The sequence below is a fragment of the Peromyscus leucopus genome, chromosome 15 (assembly GCF_004664715.2).
Source record: "Peromyscus leucopus breed LL Stock chromosome 15, UCI_PerLeu_2.1, whole genome shotgun sequence".
Taxonomy (NCBI): domain Eukaryota; kingdom Metazoa; phylum Chordata; class Mammalia; order Rodentia; family Cricetidae; genus Peromyscus; species Peromyscus leucopus.
Genome location: NC_051076.1, coordinates 18,693,159 through 18,710,573, shown reverse-complemented (window position 1 = coordinate 18,710,573; position 17,415 = coordinate 18,693,159). Strand labels below are relative to the sequence as shown.

The following is a 17,415-nucleotide window of genomic DNA, read 5'->3' as shown; positions in this document are numbered from 1 at the left end:
CTTCTCCTCCTCCTCCTCCTCCTCCTCCTCCTTCTCCTCCTTCTCCTCTTCCTCCTTCTCCTTCTTCTTCCTGCTTGCCATGATGTGAAATTCTCTGCTTCACTATGCCCTCACCACCGTGTTCCCCAGCGTAGATTAAAATCCCTGAAATGATGTGGGAAACAGGTCTCCTTCTTCCTTCGAGTCGCTTGTGTTAGGCATAAACAGCTACGGGAAAGCTAACATGGTGGTGGGCTGCTCTGAGGAACAGGAAGAGGTCGAACGTCTCCCTTGGCATAGGAGGAGTCGAGCACTGGTCTCACGCCATCCCCCAGCCTGCTGCTCCCGAAGCAACCACAGTTGGTGATGTACTTTGTCAACCCACCTGGACCCTCATGAACCCCGAGATGCCCTAGGACATCCTACAGCAGCCAGGAAGCACAGAGGCTAATTACTCTCCAAGCACTGATCTTTTGCTAACCCAATTGGGTTCCATCTTATTAGATTTTTTTCTTTTCGGCCTGTCCAGAACTGTCTAGATTCTTCATGAATCTGTATGTGTCTTGGAGTTTTCTTGCTGTTGATTTGTGGTCTTAAGACTACTATTGTGACCAGTCAGGATAGAGAAATTATTTTAATTTTTCTTGTCTTTGTTGAGGCTGGGTTTGTGCCCTGTACAGGAGGATGTTCCATGGGCTGCTGAGAAGAATGTGTTCTCGGCAGCATTTGAGTGGAATGTTCTGTAGACCTCTGTTCAGTCCATTTAATGTACAATGTCATTTGATTTGAACCTTTCTGTTTATTTTTGTGTGGGGGGATGACCCATGGGTGCGTATGTGGTATTGAAGTCACCCATAATATCAGGCTAAGGTTAATCTGTGGCTTTCCATCCAATAGTATGTTTCATGAGATTATATGTACCGGTATTCAGGGCAGATACATTTAGAATCCTAATGTCCCCTTGATGGATTATTGCTTTAATTTGAAGTCTGTTTTGTCAGATTTTAGAACACCTTTTGCATTCTTATGTTCATCTATGATGTATTTATTTCCTTTCATCAGTAAATGTGGTAAGTTCCCTAGGTCTCCGTGCATTGACCAATGAAGATGTTGACTTGGCTGTAGACGACACTCTGCCATCCCCTCCTTGTTTTAGAAGATCCCTCATGATGGCCAACAGCCAGCTCTAAGTCCTGACGGCTCACACCCAGATGCACATTTATGGAAGACATCATTTCAACATGTATCTCACACACATTTCCCTTGCCAGCCAGTCCAGCCGTCAAGAAAGCAAATGGGCTCCCACTGTGCACCATTTGGGTCCCGGGACTCTGCTGAGAGTACATATCCCTGGCTCCAAGGGACTCGGTGAGCAGAGAGAACTTTGGATCAGGCCCCCAGGAGATGGGAAGGTGGCCTTCAGAATGGAAAGATCAGCAGCTGAGGTTGGAGGGGAGAAGGATGGAAGTGTTTAGAGCAGTTGGAGATCTGTCTAGTTACAGAAATGGAACACATGGGAACTTGAGAAGCCACCAGAAAGGTCACATGAATGTTTATTACATAGAAAAGAGGAAAAAAAAGATTTCCAAAACCGTATTTCCAAGAATTTAAAAAAAAAAAAAAACCAACAAAAGCAAAACACAAATTAGAATGCCAAAGAAATGCCATGCTCTGTATATGTATAACAGGATCTCGTGTGTCTGTACACATATGTATATGGAGGTATGTACACGGACTTTGTTGTTGTGGGTGGTTCTCCATCACAGGGACAGTAGCTTTGCTGGAAGGAAGGGGTTCAAAGCCGGTGGGAAGCTGGAGAAGCAGGAGCTCAGCTCTTGTGGGACCTTGTGGACCCCAGGCCGAGACTGGAGGGAGAGGGGTCAAGCCTGAGAACACTGGGGAAATTTAGCCAAAGTCAGACCTGGGCCCCAGTTTCAGCCAGGCAAGTCTAGACTCTTCCCTAGGACTGAGATATTCCAAGTAGTCTCCGATCTTTGGAATGGGCTGGCAATACCCCCCACACACACACACACTGGCTGGAGCGAGGCGTGTGGGCCGGCTCCCTGTGAGTAGGCGTGAGAGAAGAAAGCCCTGGATATCGTCGGAGAACACGGAAAATGTACAGCGGTTAATTTAACAGAGACAAGAGACCCGAACGAAGCCAACGGCGACACCAAAACAGTAATTCACAACCCGGCACTTGTCATAATTCAGCAACCGAGCCAGGGTCTCCCTTTTATGTGTCATTGGAACCAAAACAGCAGCCTGTGCCACGGTATCCAACTGTGCCTGTGAGGCAGCCAGCCACAGCCCCACAAAAGCCTGCAGAGAAAGTTTGTCACAAGCCTATCATCACTCTCGGCTCAGATCTTCCCTCCTCCTCCTCTGCTCCTCGCTGGCTCCTGGGCCGGGGCAGGCAGCGTAGGAGAAATTCAGAAAATGAAAATCCTGTCTGAAGTCCCAGAAAAGCCTCAGGAAGTGGTCACCACCTCGTCTCACCTCTCCCACATCAGCCCACCCTGCAGCCCCGGGACTTCAGGGCATCTGGATTTGGGGCCCGTGGGGACATGGAGCCCAGAAGAGAGAGGAACCCGGTGTGCGTAGGGGGTGGAGTTGGGGGTGAGGGGCGGCTGACTGGGGTGAGGACAGCAATGATACAGCTTTCCTGAGTTGTCACCCATGCTGGGGTGGGGCTTTTCGGTGACTTAGCTTACCAAGAGTCCCCCATGCTCCTGTAAGTAACCCCATAAACTCACTGGGTCCCAGGCTTCACTTTGGTGGTATCCTTTCTTTAGACCTTTGGTAACCTACCTGTGTTTCCCCAGGAAAGGTTACTTGCCCTGGGGGGAGGGAGGTTGCGGCATGTTGGACTAGTGTTTGTTTTGCCAAGAAGAATCTGGGCTCTCCCTGCTCTGGGGCTGCCAGCCTTTGTGCGTAGGAAGGTCAACATGCCTCCCCTGCCTGGGTGGGCCTGGGTTCTCTAAACCCTTGGCTTTGGCAGGACTGGGAAAATGAAGGGCTGGCTTTATTCCTATACTGTAGAGAACAAGGCAGATAGAGGGACATGGGTGACGATAGACCATAGTCACCCCAAGACGTGAAGGGTACTCGGGACCATCATGGTTGGGATTCAGTCTGTCATGGTACATCATGGGATGGAGGCTGGGTCGTGCTCTGAGTGGAATCATCCCCTGCCTCTGTGAAGCCAGTGACATTCAGAAGCTTTCGAAAGCCGACAGGAAGAGGAGGAAGACTGTAGGCCCTGAGCCTCCCCTCACCACTCAGCTGACCTATTCACAACCCTATGTCCCTGCCACTACCCAAGATGACCTCCATGTCCCCGACAACCTAGGCACAGAACTCTCTGGAAGGATACAGAGCAGCTGGGCCTTGAAGAAAGGGTCTCCCCAGCCTTGCTGTCCCTGCTGGAAGCTGAGCACTGCAGGGACGTGGAGCGAAGGGCCTCTTTCGTCTGAGCTCAGGACCTGAGCACTTTTAGCACTGAAGGAACATTTGCTAACTGCAGAACCCCACAGCTGGGCCAGTGGACCCCACCCCCGGCCCACAGATGGTGTCCTGGCTTCCTGCCTCCACTAGGGGGAAACCTTGGTCTGCACTGGGCACACTTCTGCCCTGGAGTATGTGATGGCAGTGTCTACAGAGAAGCTAAGCCCGAAGCCTCCCAAACCACAGGGGAGGCCAGCCTCTGGGAAGCCATGCCTAGGGAGGCTGGGGGGTTCCCAAAACTCCCCTCAGACTCCTATAGTGGAGTTAGAACATGATCCAGGGGGTGTGAGAAAGACCTGCCAGAGCGCGACCACTAACAGAGCACTACATTTCTGCATCCCTGACATGCTGTACGTGGCCCCAGCTTTCTTCATGCGGGTCCTTAAGAAGGACGCACATCACTAAGGACTGGGTGGCCCACTCCCACAGCATGTGAACTGGAGGCATGTGTTAAGGTGGCCACCCACCCAGCTGGGAAGAGACCAGCTAAAGAGAAAGACAGCTGTGTTTTGCATCTTAAGGAAAAAGGATCACTTTCCCCTTCAGAAACCTTAGACCTTTGGGGGGGGGATTTTTTTGGTCTTGGGGTTTCAGCCACCGTATGCTGGCCTTAGACTCAGGGTTTGAGATGTATAGATGGCTTTTCTTCTGCACTTCTTGATCCTTTTCTGTTTGGGGGACATGCTGGGTCTCCTTTAGCTGAGCTCTCCTCTCTGCTCCCCAGCCCCCAGCATCCTGCACCCCCCGATTTTGTCATGCATCCGTGCAGCCTGGTCCTGTGAGGGAATGCAGGAACTGGATCCCATAAGCCAGGCAGCTCTCAGCACCAACTGTCTCCTGCTGCCATCTGCTCCCACCCTCCATCGGGGGCCCGCAGAAGCCAGGGGGCATGGCTTTGAGGGCAGATGAGGTCGAGGCTCCAGGAAGACAGGGGGGAAAACACTGCCCCATCCATCTGAAGAGGTTCACTCTCCCTCCCTGTGACTCCTGGGGGGCGGTGTCTGGGGGAGATGCCTCCACTCTCCATGGGAAAGTTTAACTAACCTCCTCTCTACAGGCTGTTCACAGAACCCAGGAGATGAACTGCTCTGGGCAACACCTGGGCCAGGCCTTCTGGGGGGCTGTGCTCTGGGACTGGACACAGGTCTGGGGCCTGGAGGCAGGGAGCAGACCATGTTCTTGTTACTCCCTTCTCGTCTCTCCAGGGCAGCTGGAGACTTGAACCGGGGCAGCAGCTTGGTCAGTCTGAGGCTGGGGGTGGGTGATGCCACTGTGGCCACAGTCCACAATCCACAGGACCCCTGGCCACGGTCCAGGGTCCCCAGTGGTCTCCACAATACACTACATCCTGCTGCTTAGTTTTAGCTCGGCAAAACCTAGAACCACATGGGGAATGTCTTAATGAGGAATTGTTTAGATCAGATTGGCCGGTGGGCATGTCTGTGGAGGATTATCTTAATTGTTAATTGAACAATTGTGCATTGACATTAGCGGTCCACCCTGATTGTGGGCAGCACCGTTTCACGGTCCTGGACTTGTAAGTGTACATAAAACTAGCTGAGGGGCCAAAGAGCAAACAGCATGGACGCATTCGTGTCTCTGCTCCTGACTTCGGATGTACAACCAGCAGCTTGAGTTCCCACATCAAGACTCCTCCGCTATGTTACCTGGATTAGAAGAAGCAAAAACGCAAACAAAAACAAAAGCCTCTTCCTCCCGCCTGCGGCTCTCTTGTCAGTATATTTTATCATGGCGACAGAAAGGAAACCAGGGCGCTCGGGCTACCCAGCACCTCGCTGTTGCTCCAGGGTCCCACTGTGGTGGGAAAATGGCCACTCTGACCACGATGCCACGTCAGTTCCCAGCAGTGTCTCGTTCACCAGGATGCTCTCTGTGCACCTTTGGTCTCTGCTCCTGGCACTCATAGCCAGAGAATATTCTTCTGAATTCTTTTCCAAGGTTGGGACAGTGGCCCTGAGCTATGCCGTCCAGGCAGCTTGTCATTGAAGGGCCCTGTAGCCACGAAGCACTTTCTGGCTTGATGGCCCTGCTTTCTAGATGGCTGGTGTTTAGTAAATGAACTCTGGTCACCTAGATCCAAGGGCCAGGCTGGACTATGTGGAGCAATTTATTCACTGTCCATCATCTCAGAATTATTCTAAAGCTGTGCCTCACCCGGAGGCTGCTGTTTGTAGCTAATGGTAACCCTCAGACTCACTATTCTGGGGGGCTCCTAAGTCTACCCACATCGGCTGCCTGGAGTTGGGGGGGGGGTGCCAGGGAGACAGCTTTCCAAGCTCACAAACCCCTGTATTAAATCATCCCACACTGGAACTCATGGTGACACTTGTCACTCAGAAAAGTCCCACTCGAGTCTGGCTCACGTCACGAAACAAGCAACACAAATTGCCGTCTCCTTTTAACTCCCCCGGGAGCCACCCCCAGCCCAAGCCAGGCACATAGACGTCCCCTCACTCTGGGGGCTGCCCTTGCCAAGGCCTGTCATCACTGGCTATGTGGAGCAAAGGGCTATGGGATGGCAGCATAGGAGGGCACATTGACCCATCCCTGTGCCGTGGCTGTCTGGTACAGCTTTGGTACCTGATGTAGCTTCCTCGAGGGCAGTGGTCTGCCAGAGTGGTGTCCCAACCCAGGGGCTGTAGACACACAGAAGCAGCAGACGGAAACGCAGGAAGATACAGGACCCTGGCAGGTGTGTGAGGGTGCAACTTGATCCCACACGGCCCTGGAAGAAACTACTGGGTAGACACAGGGTAGGACAGGCGAACTAGTCCAGAGTCAGAGCCGCAGGGAGTAGTCACAGGACTACATGTCTTCACGATGACGTCAGGGGCCGTCCAGTTTGGGGGTCTGCTCCCAAAGACGGCGATTAAGAAGCCTGGTAGGGGGCTGGAACCCCAGAGCCATGGGAGCTGCTTCCCAAAGGCCTCCATCCACCAAGGCAGTGGGCGGACAGCTCCTTTCTTTAGCCCTGGCCATGCAGTGACAGAGAGCCTCTGTTAGATAAGGAGAGGTTCTCCAAGAGGGACCCACTGATGGCTCACGGCCAGCGCGGCTGGGAACTGAGCTCTGGGCCTGTCCCACATGTTAGCACTTCCTACGTCAGGACGAGGATGAGGGGAGATGGGAACAGCCACACCATCGCTGTCACTTCGGGTCGCCTTTCTCTTCACCAGACTGGTGCCCGCAAACCTTCTGTGGGTCTCTCCCCTGCTAACGATCTAGCTCTGTACTGGTACATCACTCCCAGGTTTGCCGCTTAAAGGGCCACCAAGGCCACAGGTCGTGACACCAACTCCAGCCTCACAATGCATCCTCTTGCCCCACGTACGAATTCCAGGTCGAAGTCCTCAACCTCACGATGTTGCTCTTCTCACACTTCAAACGCAGGCGAGTCTCCGATGTCCCCCCCAGGACTTGCTCGGGAGACCTGAACGGGCGGGCGAGGCTATTTACATTTCATGGGTCCCAAGCCGTCTGACTATTCACGGGACTCTCTAGAGACAGCCGCATGCTTGGCAGTGGGTGGGCAGCCCAGACTCAGCTCGGGTGTTAGGAAATAGCAATGAATGGATGCTGTCACCTTCCTAAAACCGGACCATCTGGATTCGGAAACACGGGGATGTCAGAAGGAGAGGGGACCAGAAACAATAGTAAATACATCCGAGAAGGCTGTTGGTCTGCAGCCGCTCACAACTCAGTCTGGTCATTTTGCTTATAAACATCTGGAATTCTAGCAATACCATCCCAGAGGTGGAGCCGGTGCCAACCTTGCCTCTGGGAAGCAAAGGTCTCTCTCTCTCTCTCTCTCTCTCTCTCTCTCTCTCTCTCTCTCTCTCTCTCTCTCTCTCACACACACACACACACACACACACACACACACACAGAGCCACTAAAAGGCTGGGGTATCATCAGACACCTGTGGAGACCCAAGGACCTTTCTACACTGGGCTACCACCTGGCTACCTTGCAACCTCCACCCTGATACTGCCCCCAGGAGACCACAGAGCAGATACAGGGAGCCACATGGCTGAGCGAGGGGGTGAGGGCCCGGGGGAAGTGTCCCATGCAGTCCTAATGCCTGGAAGAGTGCCCAATCACCTGCACGAGGTCTACAGCAGCCCATCCTGGCAGGCCTGGGGGAGTGGGCAGTTGGAGTGGCGTGCCCAGCGTCCCTGGTGCTTGATCAGTTTCCTGCCTCTAGCCTAGTCCTGAAGTTCTGGCCCTGTTCTTCCTGTGCCCTCTGGAACAGAGGGAGAAGTTGGCTTCAGAGCCTGCTGAGAAAAGCAGGTGTGTTTCTCGAAATAAATAATATGTTTTGAAATACTCCCTTTCTACCCCAATCTGAGAGGTGGCAGGAGAGAACATGCGAAGGTCCTTGTGCCCGGAGTCAGCTGGTGCAGCCCTCACAGGACCCTGGACTTCCCTGGCAGGTTCTGGAGGCTCACAGCTGCTGTGGGATACCCTGATCCTTGTACCCTGTGAGAAAGGAGAAGAGGAGAGGCGGTTAGGAGGACGCCCCCTTTAAGATCTGTCTAACACGGCCCCAGACCAGAATATACCAACGAGACCTTGTTTATAACATGAGGACCTTATTTGTACAGTGAGCAGCAAAAATCTACTATTTACAGGCAAGGCTATGTAGGAGGAAAGAGGGAAGGAGAGAGGGAGAGATGGAGGAAAGGAGAGAGGGAGGGAGGGAAGAAAGGATGAGGTTGGCCATCCAAGAAGGGAACGACTGTCTGACATATGCTCAAACCAGCTGGATTGCTGGGACAGGAACGGGGCTGGAGCACACTGCGTCTTCAGAACATCGTTGCTAATGGTGCGATTTTTGTTTTCCTGTACCAGAGATGAAACCCAGGCCCTCAAATGCACTGACTAGTGCTTCTCCCCTGGCTGTACCCACATCCCTCCCTGGGAAAGTTGGAGCATTGATGATGACGCGAGGGAATTGTTGCTATCTGACTGGGTGAGGTTACGGAACTGAGAGAACAGGGAAGGGGTTACTAGGCTGTGACTCTGCCAGCCGGTTACCTTGGTCTAAGAAGGAATGCCAGGGGCCCAAGCTGGGTCTCTCTCTGTGTAGTGGGTCTCCTGTCAATCTTAGGTGTTAACAATCCAGTGATGGTTAGGGGCCTGGGGGAAATAGAAGTGATGAGCGTGGTCCTGAGTGGCCAAAGATGGTGGAGACGTTAGGGACCTGTTATGCCAGGCACTCTCTTTCCCAAAGAAAGGCTACAAACGCAACTAACCATTCACCTATAAGGGACTGGGTATCTGCAGGAGAGAGGGTGTGCATCTACCAACAGACTCACCTTGGGAGACTGCAGCCGCAGAGAGGTAAGGCAGCAGAGGGAAGAGGAGAGAGAAAGAGAAACAGTCTGAACACGGAAGCCAAAGCACTGGCAATGTAAGGTGAGGTGGGGGGCGCTACCAAAGACCCTGCCAAGACAGGGCTTCAGCCAAGGTGGCCTTAGTCTTCCAGTGAGCAGCCACTGTGGCCAGCTCTACCGGTTGACTGTACCACATTGTCCCGCCCCCGGCTGCCTAGTGCGACCTCCAGCCATTCTCACAGCTCTGAGCTCTGCTCACCACCTGACTTTCTGCCTTCTTCACTCCCGCTCCCAGCCCATGCCCTCAGGGTGCATTCTGGGTGGTTTAGAAGAGGGACAGGTACAGAGATGGCAGGTGTGACCGACAAACTAAAGTTGCCGCAGTGACCTGCCCCGGTCCCAGCCCAGCTCTGTCTGGGCTACCCTATTAGTCCTTTCTACGGACTGGACCCACATTATAACGCCTGCTGCTTTGGGAAAGACCTGAGAATGGAAAACGTCTTGCAGACATCTTGGATCAATTGGTAATGACTGCCCAGAGCCTTATGCCGAGACAAATGTCACAAATGATTATCAGTGTCTGCTGTGGATGTAGCCGTAGAAAGAGCTGTCAGGAGAGCTACCAGGCAAGTAGTGACCAGCGATCAAGACAGGCTGCTATGACTGTTGCCACTCGCTATTAACATAGACGGAGCGTCGATGTTCAGCCGACTCTGATCCTTCTCAGAAGTTTTTATTTGATACTGTGTTTGCTGGTGGCCAAGGTGCCATGGAAACCCAACCTGTGTTCTTATGTGAGTGATGCCAGAGGGACAACCCTGTAGCCAACTGTTCCTGGGACAGTCGGTTGCAGCTGTTCCCTTCTAAGGGGCTGTTCCAAGACCCCTCCTCAAACATGGCTGCTTAGTGCAAGACCAGCCCATCTCATGGGAGGGGGCATCCACCTTTGGAGAAGAAGTGAAAAGGCAGTGGCTGCTGAGATCGGTGGGCGCATCTGGCAGTCTGCAGAGAGAAGGCAGGAACCGACTTTCTTCTGCAGCCCCCCAAAATCATGGTGAAAATTTGGTGCCAAGACAAAAGTCCCTGGATACATCTCAGATACCCAAGGGGCCCGACAAACCCACCAGGAAGAGCTGGGCTGGAGGCTCTGACATCTGTACGTCCTGCAGCCGGATTATAGCTCCTACACCAGCCCACAGGGTTCCAGCCAAGCCAGCAGCCTGAGAGACAGGCAGGCAAGGAGGACATGGACCCCCATCAACACACCTTGGGGTCTATGTTATCTCATATAGGGCTAACAAGAGTGCTCTTAAACTTATGGTTTTGGTCTAGACCCCAGTTCCTGGGGATTAAGGAGGACCAGAGACAAGCGTGAAATATTCCTGACTTACAGTGGTTCAGCTCATGACACTTCAAGTTTAAGACGTGTACTTGGGGTCCTGAACTCATTTTTGACATGGTAGCCCTGGCATGTGATGGGTTCAATGGGCAGTAATCAGAGGCAGGCCAAAGAGATTTGGCATCACATTTATGGAGACCTAGTCTGGCACATTCCTTATTGCCATGGCAGACCTGGAATGTCCCCCGAAGGCCCAGACATGAAGGTCAGCCCCCTAATGGGAAGTCTTGGGCTTACTTGATGTATTCCCTTGAAGGGGATCTGGAGACTCTCGTCTCTTCCCTTTCTTTCCCCTCCCAAGGCGTGAAGGGAGTAGCTTTTGTCCTGCCATGGAGAGCTGTCTGGTCACAGCTCAGAGCGACAAGGCCAACCAAGCCTCTACCGAGTCTTCTAAAACTCAGGGTGATGGAACTCATTTTTCTCGATAGGTTGATTTACCCCAGGTGTGTTACGATAACAGAAAGCTGACTAACTCTCTTATTAGAGTCCTAACACTGCTGACCCGATGCCTGTTTAAGGAGCAGACAAGCCAGTGGTATGAGGCTGGACTAGCCTTCCCAGGTCTTCTAGAGTAGCCACACCTCCTAGGATCTAACTGGGAGTGGGATCTGGGACCTGCAGACATCCCACGAGTCCCAGGGGAAGTGACCTAGTGGCCCCTGGGAAGTCAACAGTGGAAGCGAGACTCAGTGGAGGGGGGGTCATCAGATTCGGGGTGAGCTGTACAGTTCACCTCGATGAGGTTCTTCCCAGCAGAAAGGGGTATTCTCCTCACTGCAGCCTGGTGCTCCTCCCCTGGCTCTACCCATGGGACATCCAGACAGTCCAGCCCACTGACCTCCTCTCTCAATTCTGGGAAGACCTGCTATCAAATCTGGCACCCCGGCCACCCACACTGAGTCCCACTAGGCTCTGACACTTGAACCTTCTCTGGTGGGGTGATTTAATTAGTCACTGACTCTGGTCCTAGCATTGTGTGTGCCTGAGTTTCCTACATCTTCCAAAGAATGACTGAGGCTAAGTAAGTTCTGGATCAATTTAGACTATTCTAGGTCATTCTATGGCACTCTGATCTTGGCTTCTCCTCCTGCCTCTAGGGTTCTCAGATGGCACAGCTCCTCTACGCTGACAATTCAAGCTGTGAACCAAAGAGGAGCAGCATGTGGGGAAGGGTACAAAGAACAAAGCAGCTGAGGAGATGTGACCCCAGTCACTGAGGCCGTCCGCCCGGTGGGGGTAGGAACAGGAGTGGAGATACAGGGAAGCAGCTGTTCAGGGAGGTAATGTCTGACTGAAGAGTCTGCCAGGTTATTTTTAAAATGATCATTTGTCTTTGGTAAAATTTGATTTTGAAAACTTTATATACTTCCACAAAACTCTTTCATGCCTAAACCGATTTTGCATTAATGATGGATGAATCACTAACGCCTTCAAAGACAGTGAGAAGTTTCTAACCAACCAACCAAAGTGTGTAGCTCAACCCAGTGAGGAGACGACGTTCAGGTCCGTGTGTGACACAGTTACACGGCTTCCTGCGGGTGAAGGCAGTGTGTGGCCTTGCTCTTCCCCTAGAAACTGATGCAGACACACAACCATGGGCCCGGAGGCTGACCTCAGTCTGAATCCATCGGCTTAGCCAGGTTCCGTGGGAGAGCGGCTTCCTTGGCAAATGCTGGAGAGGGCCCTCCCTTGGAGAACCCCCTGCAGGGCTGGTGTGGTAGAGAGAGAGGCCTCTGGCACAGGTGGCCAGGGTACTAGGGTAGAGGAACAGGTGTGCCCTTGGAAGCTGTGTCCAAGGATGCAGGCGTCTTTGGGGTGAGAGGTCCTGGCCCAAGTGTAGACTTCCTATTCCTCCTGGGCTCCTCCCCACCTCTGGCACCCTGGCCAGACCCCGCCCCACTCTGCCCTCCACACACCAGCCATTACTCACTGGCAAGGATGACCATGTCCATGCCCCAGAAGATGCTCATGATCCAGCCCACCATGACGATGGCCGTGAGCACCTGAATTAGGGCCGCAGCGATATTCAGCCAGAAGACGCAGCACACGTGCCTGTCTGGGAGGTCAGTGCGGGCCCCACACAGCACAGTGAAGGCCGAGACGAAGGTACCTGGGAGAGGCCAGAGGAGACAGCTTCAGGGGAGACTGCAAAGCTGCCAACCCCCCCCCCCCCCCCACACTGCTCAGCCTCCAGTGCTCAGGGAGAAGCGGGGGAAATTCCCACACTCTGTCCTCAGGGCCTCTGTCCTGCTCAGGTCCTAGCCACTGTGTGTCTCCAAAGTGAGGATATTAGGATACCACTTGGAGGAGGTGTGACGTGGGGCTGGGGAGGAGGGGGGGCGGGGGTGGGCACTAGGGCCCAGCACCAAGCTTGTGACTTCTGGAAGACAGGAGTCATTGGGTGACCCAGAAGTCAGTCTCAGAGAGATGGAGATGGAGAGCCAGGAGGTCACCTCAGCCCACGGGATGATTGCTGGGAAACAGGACCAGGAGAGCGTCCCTGATGTTCCCACAACCACTCCAACCCACAGGGGAGGGGTGTAGGAGGAAGGGCCACGGGGGGGGGGTTCCCTTCCCATTTCCCCTCTCCTTCCCTCCCCTCCCCTTCTCTTCCCTTCCCTCCCCTCCCCTTCCTTTCCCTTTTCCTGGTCCCCTTCCCATTTCCCACCCTCCCCTTCCCTTCCCTTCCCCCTCTCTCCCCTCCCCTTCCCTTCCTTCCCCTTCCCATCTCCTCCCTTCCCTTCCCCCTTCTCTCACCCCCCCCCCCCACTCCCCCACCCTCCCACCCCACCCCCCGTTGAAGACACTGCTGCTTACTGAGCTTTGCTTGGCTGTAGATCTTCACTGATGTGAGCTCTGACCTCCCCTCACCCCACTGCCCGAGGACTCTGCCTGTTCTCCCTATAACTGTTCCCTGGGGCCCTCACAACAATTACCACAGGCTTAGTGGCTTCCACAACACAAATGCATCCATTCCTCTGCTTTGGAGGTTGGGACAGTCTGAATGGACCTTCGGGGCTAGTATGGGGATACCATTTCCTGTTGCCGCAGCTTCTAGAAGCTGCCTGTGGTCTTGGCTCATGGCCTCTTGCTCCGTGGCTAGAGCTGGCGGCATAGAGTCCTGTCCTTGATCTGCTCTGTCCTCTCATCCCTGAACCCTGTTCTGCTGCCTGCCTTCTGTGAGGACACACCTGGATAACCCCATCCCTGAACCCTGGTCCTGCTGCCTGCCTTCTGTGAGGACACGCTTGGATAATCGCATCTCTCAAGATCCCCTGCTTCATCTTGTCTCAGAGTCCCTTTCATCACGTAAGTCTACATAGTCACAGGTGTAGGAATTAGGACACAAACATCTTTGGGGGCAGGTATTCAGCCTTCCACTTTATCTTACATATGGAGACTCAGGAATTAAGTATGTTACTCAAGGTCACAATCACAAGCTGACCCCACACTGACCCCAAGGGTCCATGACCTGTCAAAAGCAGGCCAGGATCTAAATTAAGACATTTGGGAAATTGGCCCATGGACTGGTGACCATTCTCATGACCCCAATTCTCTCGGTTCCTGCCCTGGAGGACACTGAGATAGTCCATTCACTTCCTGCTCAACTTGGTTTCTAGCCCCCCCTTTCCAGCTTGCTGGCTCCTACTTGCTTCAGAACACAGGCTTTACTCCGGCCTACCCTAATGCCTAAGATCAAGGTTATGGGAAACTGAGTCCAGCTGCTGATTTCTCATCCTGACCCTCCCCATACTCCTCCTCATCTGAACCGCCACCCCAATGAAGGCCCCACCCCACCTCGCCATCTCCTTTACTTTCAGACCTCCAGCAAGGGTACAGTACCTCTCACCCAGTAGGTGGTCTGTGGGGGCCACAGAAGAAGCCTTGCACTGAGTGTCTTCAGACCCTACAGCACCCACCGCCTGTAGCATTGGTTACAGACACAGTACCCGGGCTCCCCAACACCCCTGAATACCTGAAGTGCTCAGGACTCTGCATTTCCAAACAGCTCCCTCTACCCCATCCTTAGGAAGGATGGAGGAGCTCGGAAAAGCGTGACAACCAGGAAGCCAAGCCCTCACCAGCCACACGGGCCTAGCCCAGACCATGGCAGTCCCATGGGAGCCGCAAAACCAAGCTCTTGTCTTCACAGAATGGACAGTCCAGCAGGGGCACCCAGCAGCTGAGGGCTCTCCCTTCTGGGTGATGAGGCGAGGTGACCCCTTTGCAAGTCTGTGTAGGCTGCCTCCAGTACTAACTCAGTCCTGCCCCTGCAGTCTGTAGGGCTACGGGGACTCCTACTCCCCTGGGGAGATTGAGGGCCTGTGCAGAGTTACGGGAGGGAAGACCTTGGGACGTGAGAGCCACTTTATCGAGTGGAGAGAGGAAGATGAGTTTAGTCAGCACTGGAACAGCAGGGGCGACCTAGGCTGAGATGAAGGTGAGGAGGAGCTGGGTCACTGTGGAGGACTCTGAACGCGGGGATAAGTTCTACCCAGCCTGCAGAAAGCAGAGCTCCAGGGAGCTGTGAGCAGAAGAGGGATGTGGTGGGAACGGAGGCTGAAGGGAGAGAATCTGACAGCAGGTGCTGGTGGGTTCCAGCCTCCCTGGAAGGAGAATGCAGCCTCTGAGAAGTGACAGGCACACACACACGGGGGACTGAAGAAGTGCATGGCAGCATCCCTTGCTGCTGCGGGAGGAGCATGTGTGGGGGACCAGAGACGAACGCAAGCTGACAGCATTGCACAAGAGAAGCTGCAGATGTAAAAAGATGGTGGGAGAGGAACCCAAATGCGTGGGGGAAATATTAAGTGAAAATAACACAGATGCCATTACTTGCAGAGCTAGCGGGCTGAGCACACGCTACCCCCTCTCTACCTACGCTGCTGCTGCTTTTTTTTTTTTTTTAACATTTATTTATTTATTAGAGGGAGACACACATGCCACTGCATGTGTTTAGAGATCAGAGGACAATGTGCAAGAATCAGTTCCCTCCTTGTACCATGTGAATTCCAGGGATGGAACTCAGGCCTGCAGGCTTCATGACAGGCACCTCCGCAAACACACAAACATAAAAGCATGTATATGTACACACACAAAAAGTGGAGAAGACTTTTTTTTTTATACACAGAGTCTCATGTAGTGAGGCTGCCCCTGAAACCCTGGCCACCCTGTCTCTACCTCACAAGTGCTGGAATTACAGGTATGTGTTACCATGCCCAGCTAAAAGCGTCATCCGTAATGATATTCACAGATCCACGAGTCACCCCACCCATTGTCACCCACTGTGGGCTTTTGCCAAGGTGCTCTGACCCTCTGCTCCCGTAACTATGGCCTCCCTTCTCTCTTCCTGCCAAGGAAAACATCTCTAAAATAGGCATTCTTCCCCCCACAGGATATAATATACACCCCAGGCTACCAATTCGAAATCTTGGCCTCAGTCTCCCAGGTGCTGGGATTTCAGATTTGTCCCATCATGCCCAGCTCAAGTTAGGCTTCTGTCATCACTGACAGTAGATGGTAGCTCATTGGAACCGACAGACCACAGGTCTCTGGGAATGCCTGTGGAGTATTATCTTGATTATGTTAGCTGATATGGGGAGAGTCATGGGAATTGTGGGTGGAACCATTCCCTGAGCAGAAGGTCTTGGGCTGAATAAAATGGAGAAAGAGAGTTCAGCAGTAGTCGAGCATACGCCCATCACGCTGCTTTTGGGCTGCGCACACAATGCTGACCAGCTGCCTCAAGCTCCTGCCGCCTGACTTCACCACCATGAATGTGAGCTAAAATAAGTTCGCTCTCCCTTGGGTTGCTCTGGTCAGGGCATTTTATCACATCAACAGAAAAAGAAACAGAGACAGAATCCAAAGCAGTTTGCACATGAGAACCCTTCGATGGAGGCTCCTGAAGACGTGGATTCTGGAGTTCCAGCTCAAGCCCTGGAAGGCACAAGGCTGACTCTGGAAACTACTTCTCTAAAAACACGGAACAGAGGCTAGAATGCAGCTCACTATCACACGTGAAGCCTTGAGTTCCATCCTCAGCACCAAAAGAAACCGAACACAAGCATCCCCCCCAGCTGACAGAGATGGACAGCTAGGTTTGAGAATACTCACTCTGAGGGGGGCAGAGATTTGCCTCACAGACATAGCATCAGAAAGCTACCCCACCAGGCTGGGGAGATGGCTCAGTGGGTAAGCGCATATCCTGTATAAGCAAGAGGACCTGAGTTTGAATCCCCAGCACCCACAATTCCAGAGTTGGGGGTGGGGTGGGGTGAGAGTGACCAGGATGAAGACAAGCAGACCCCAAGAGCTCTCCAGACAGCCTAGAAATGTTGAGTTTCAAGTTCAGTGAGGAACCCAGCTTCAAAAGCTAAGATGGAGCCGGGGCGGTGGTGACATACGCCTTTAATCTCAGCACTTGGGAGGCAGAGCCAGGTGGATCTCTGTGAGTTCAAGGCCAGCCTTGGTCTACAGAGCGAGATCCAGGACAGGCACCAAAATTGCATGGAGAAACTCTGTCTGGAAAAAAACAAAACAAAGCAAAAACAAAAAACAAACGAACAAAAAAACTAAGATGGAGAACAATAGAGGATACTTATCATTTTCCTCTGACCTCTATGTGTACAAGCACCTGCACATATATTTATGTACACACACACAAAAAAAAAGAAGAAGAAGAAGAAGAAGAAGAAGAAGAAGAAGAAGAAGAAGAAGAAGAAGAAGAAAAAGAAAAAGAAAGAGAGACTCAACCTTATCAATAACTCAAGTGTCCATGGTTTTGCCCTTTTGATCAGTGTGGTAGCCTCTCCATGTCGCAGGGCAGGGCTGCTCTGGGGCCTGGGCCCTGGGCATGCTGCTTCTGAGGTGACCACGGCACCACCTGGCCCAGAGAAATGAAGATAACACACTACCATCCAACACAGGAATCTGTGCTCCATAGCACCTGACCCTGCAGGCCTCGGTGTGCGTTCCACACACCCCCTTGGCTGTGACAGCGCTTAGCAGGCAGGCGCAGCCTGAGGAAGGCCTTCCCACAGAGTCACAGCAAACACACGGCACGCCAGTTTACTACCACGGTCCCTCGGGCCACCATTCCACCTGGTGAGGTGTCTGTGCCCAGCTTCCCCAGGGAACTCAGGATGCAGGTTGAGCCAGGAAGTGGGAGGA

General features: G+C 53.1%; 1 protein-coding gene across 2 annotated transcripts in view; it reads right to left on the bottom strand.

The window, feature by feature from the left end:
• Positions 1-1,500: 1,500 nt before the first annotated feature.
• Positions 1,501-17,415, bottom strand: part of Stum (stum, mechanosensory transduction mediator homolog) — a 51,172-nt gene continuing 35,257 nt past the window's right edge. The window contains exons 2-4 of one of the 2 annotated variants that reach the window (XM_028865447.2): positions 12,173-12,352; positions 8,826-8,834; positions 1,501-7,986 (exon numbers count right to left, since the gene is read on the bottom strand). In XM_028865447.2, coding sequence (XP_028721280.1) covers positions 7,952-7,986; positions 8,826-8,834; positions 12,173-12,352 — 224 coding nt within the window. In that variant the 3' untranslated portion in view covers positions 1,501-7,951. The remainder of the gene's footprint in view (positions 7,987-8,825; positions 8,835-12,172; positions 12,353-17,415) is intronic. The other variant, XM_028865448.2, reaches the window with a different exon arrangement.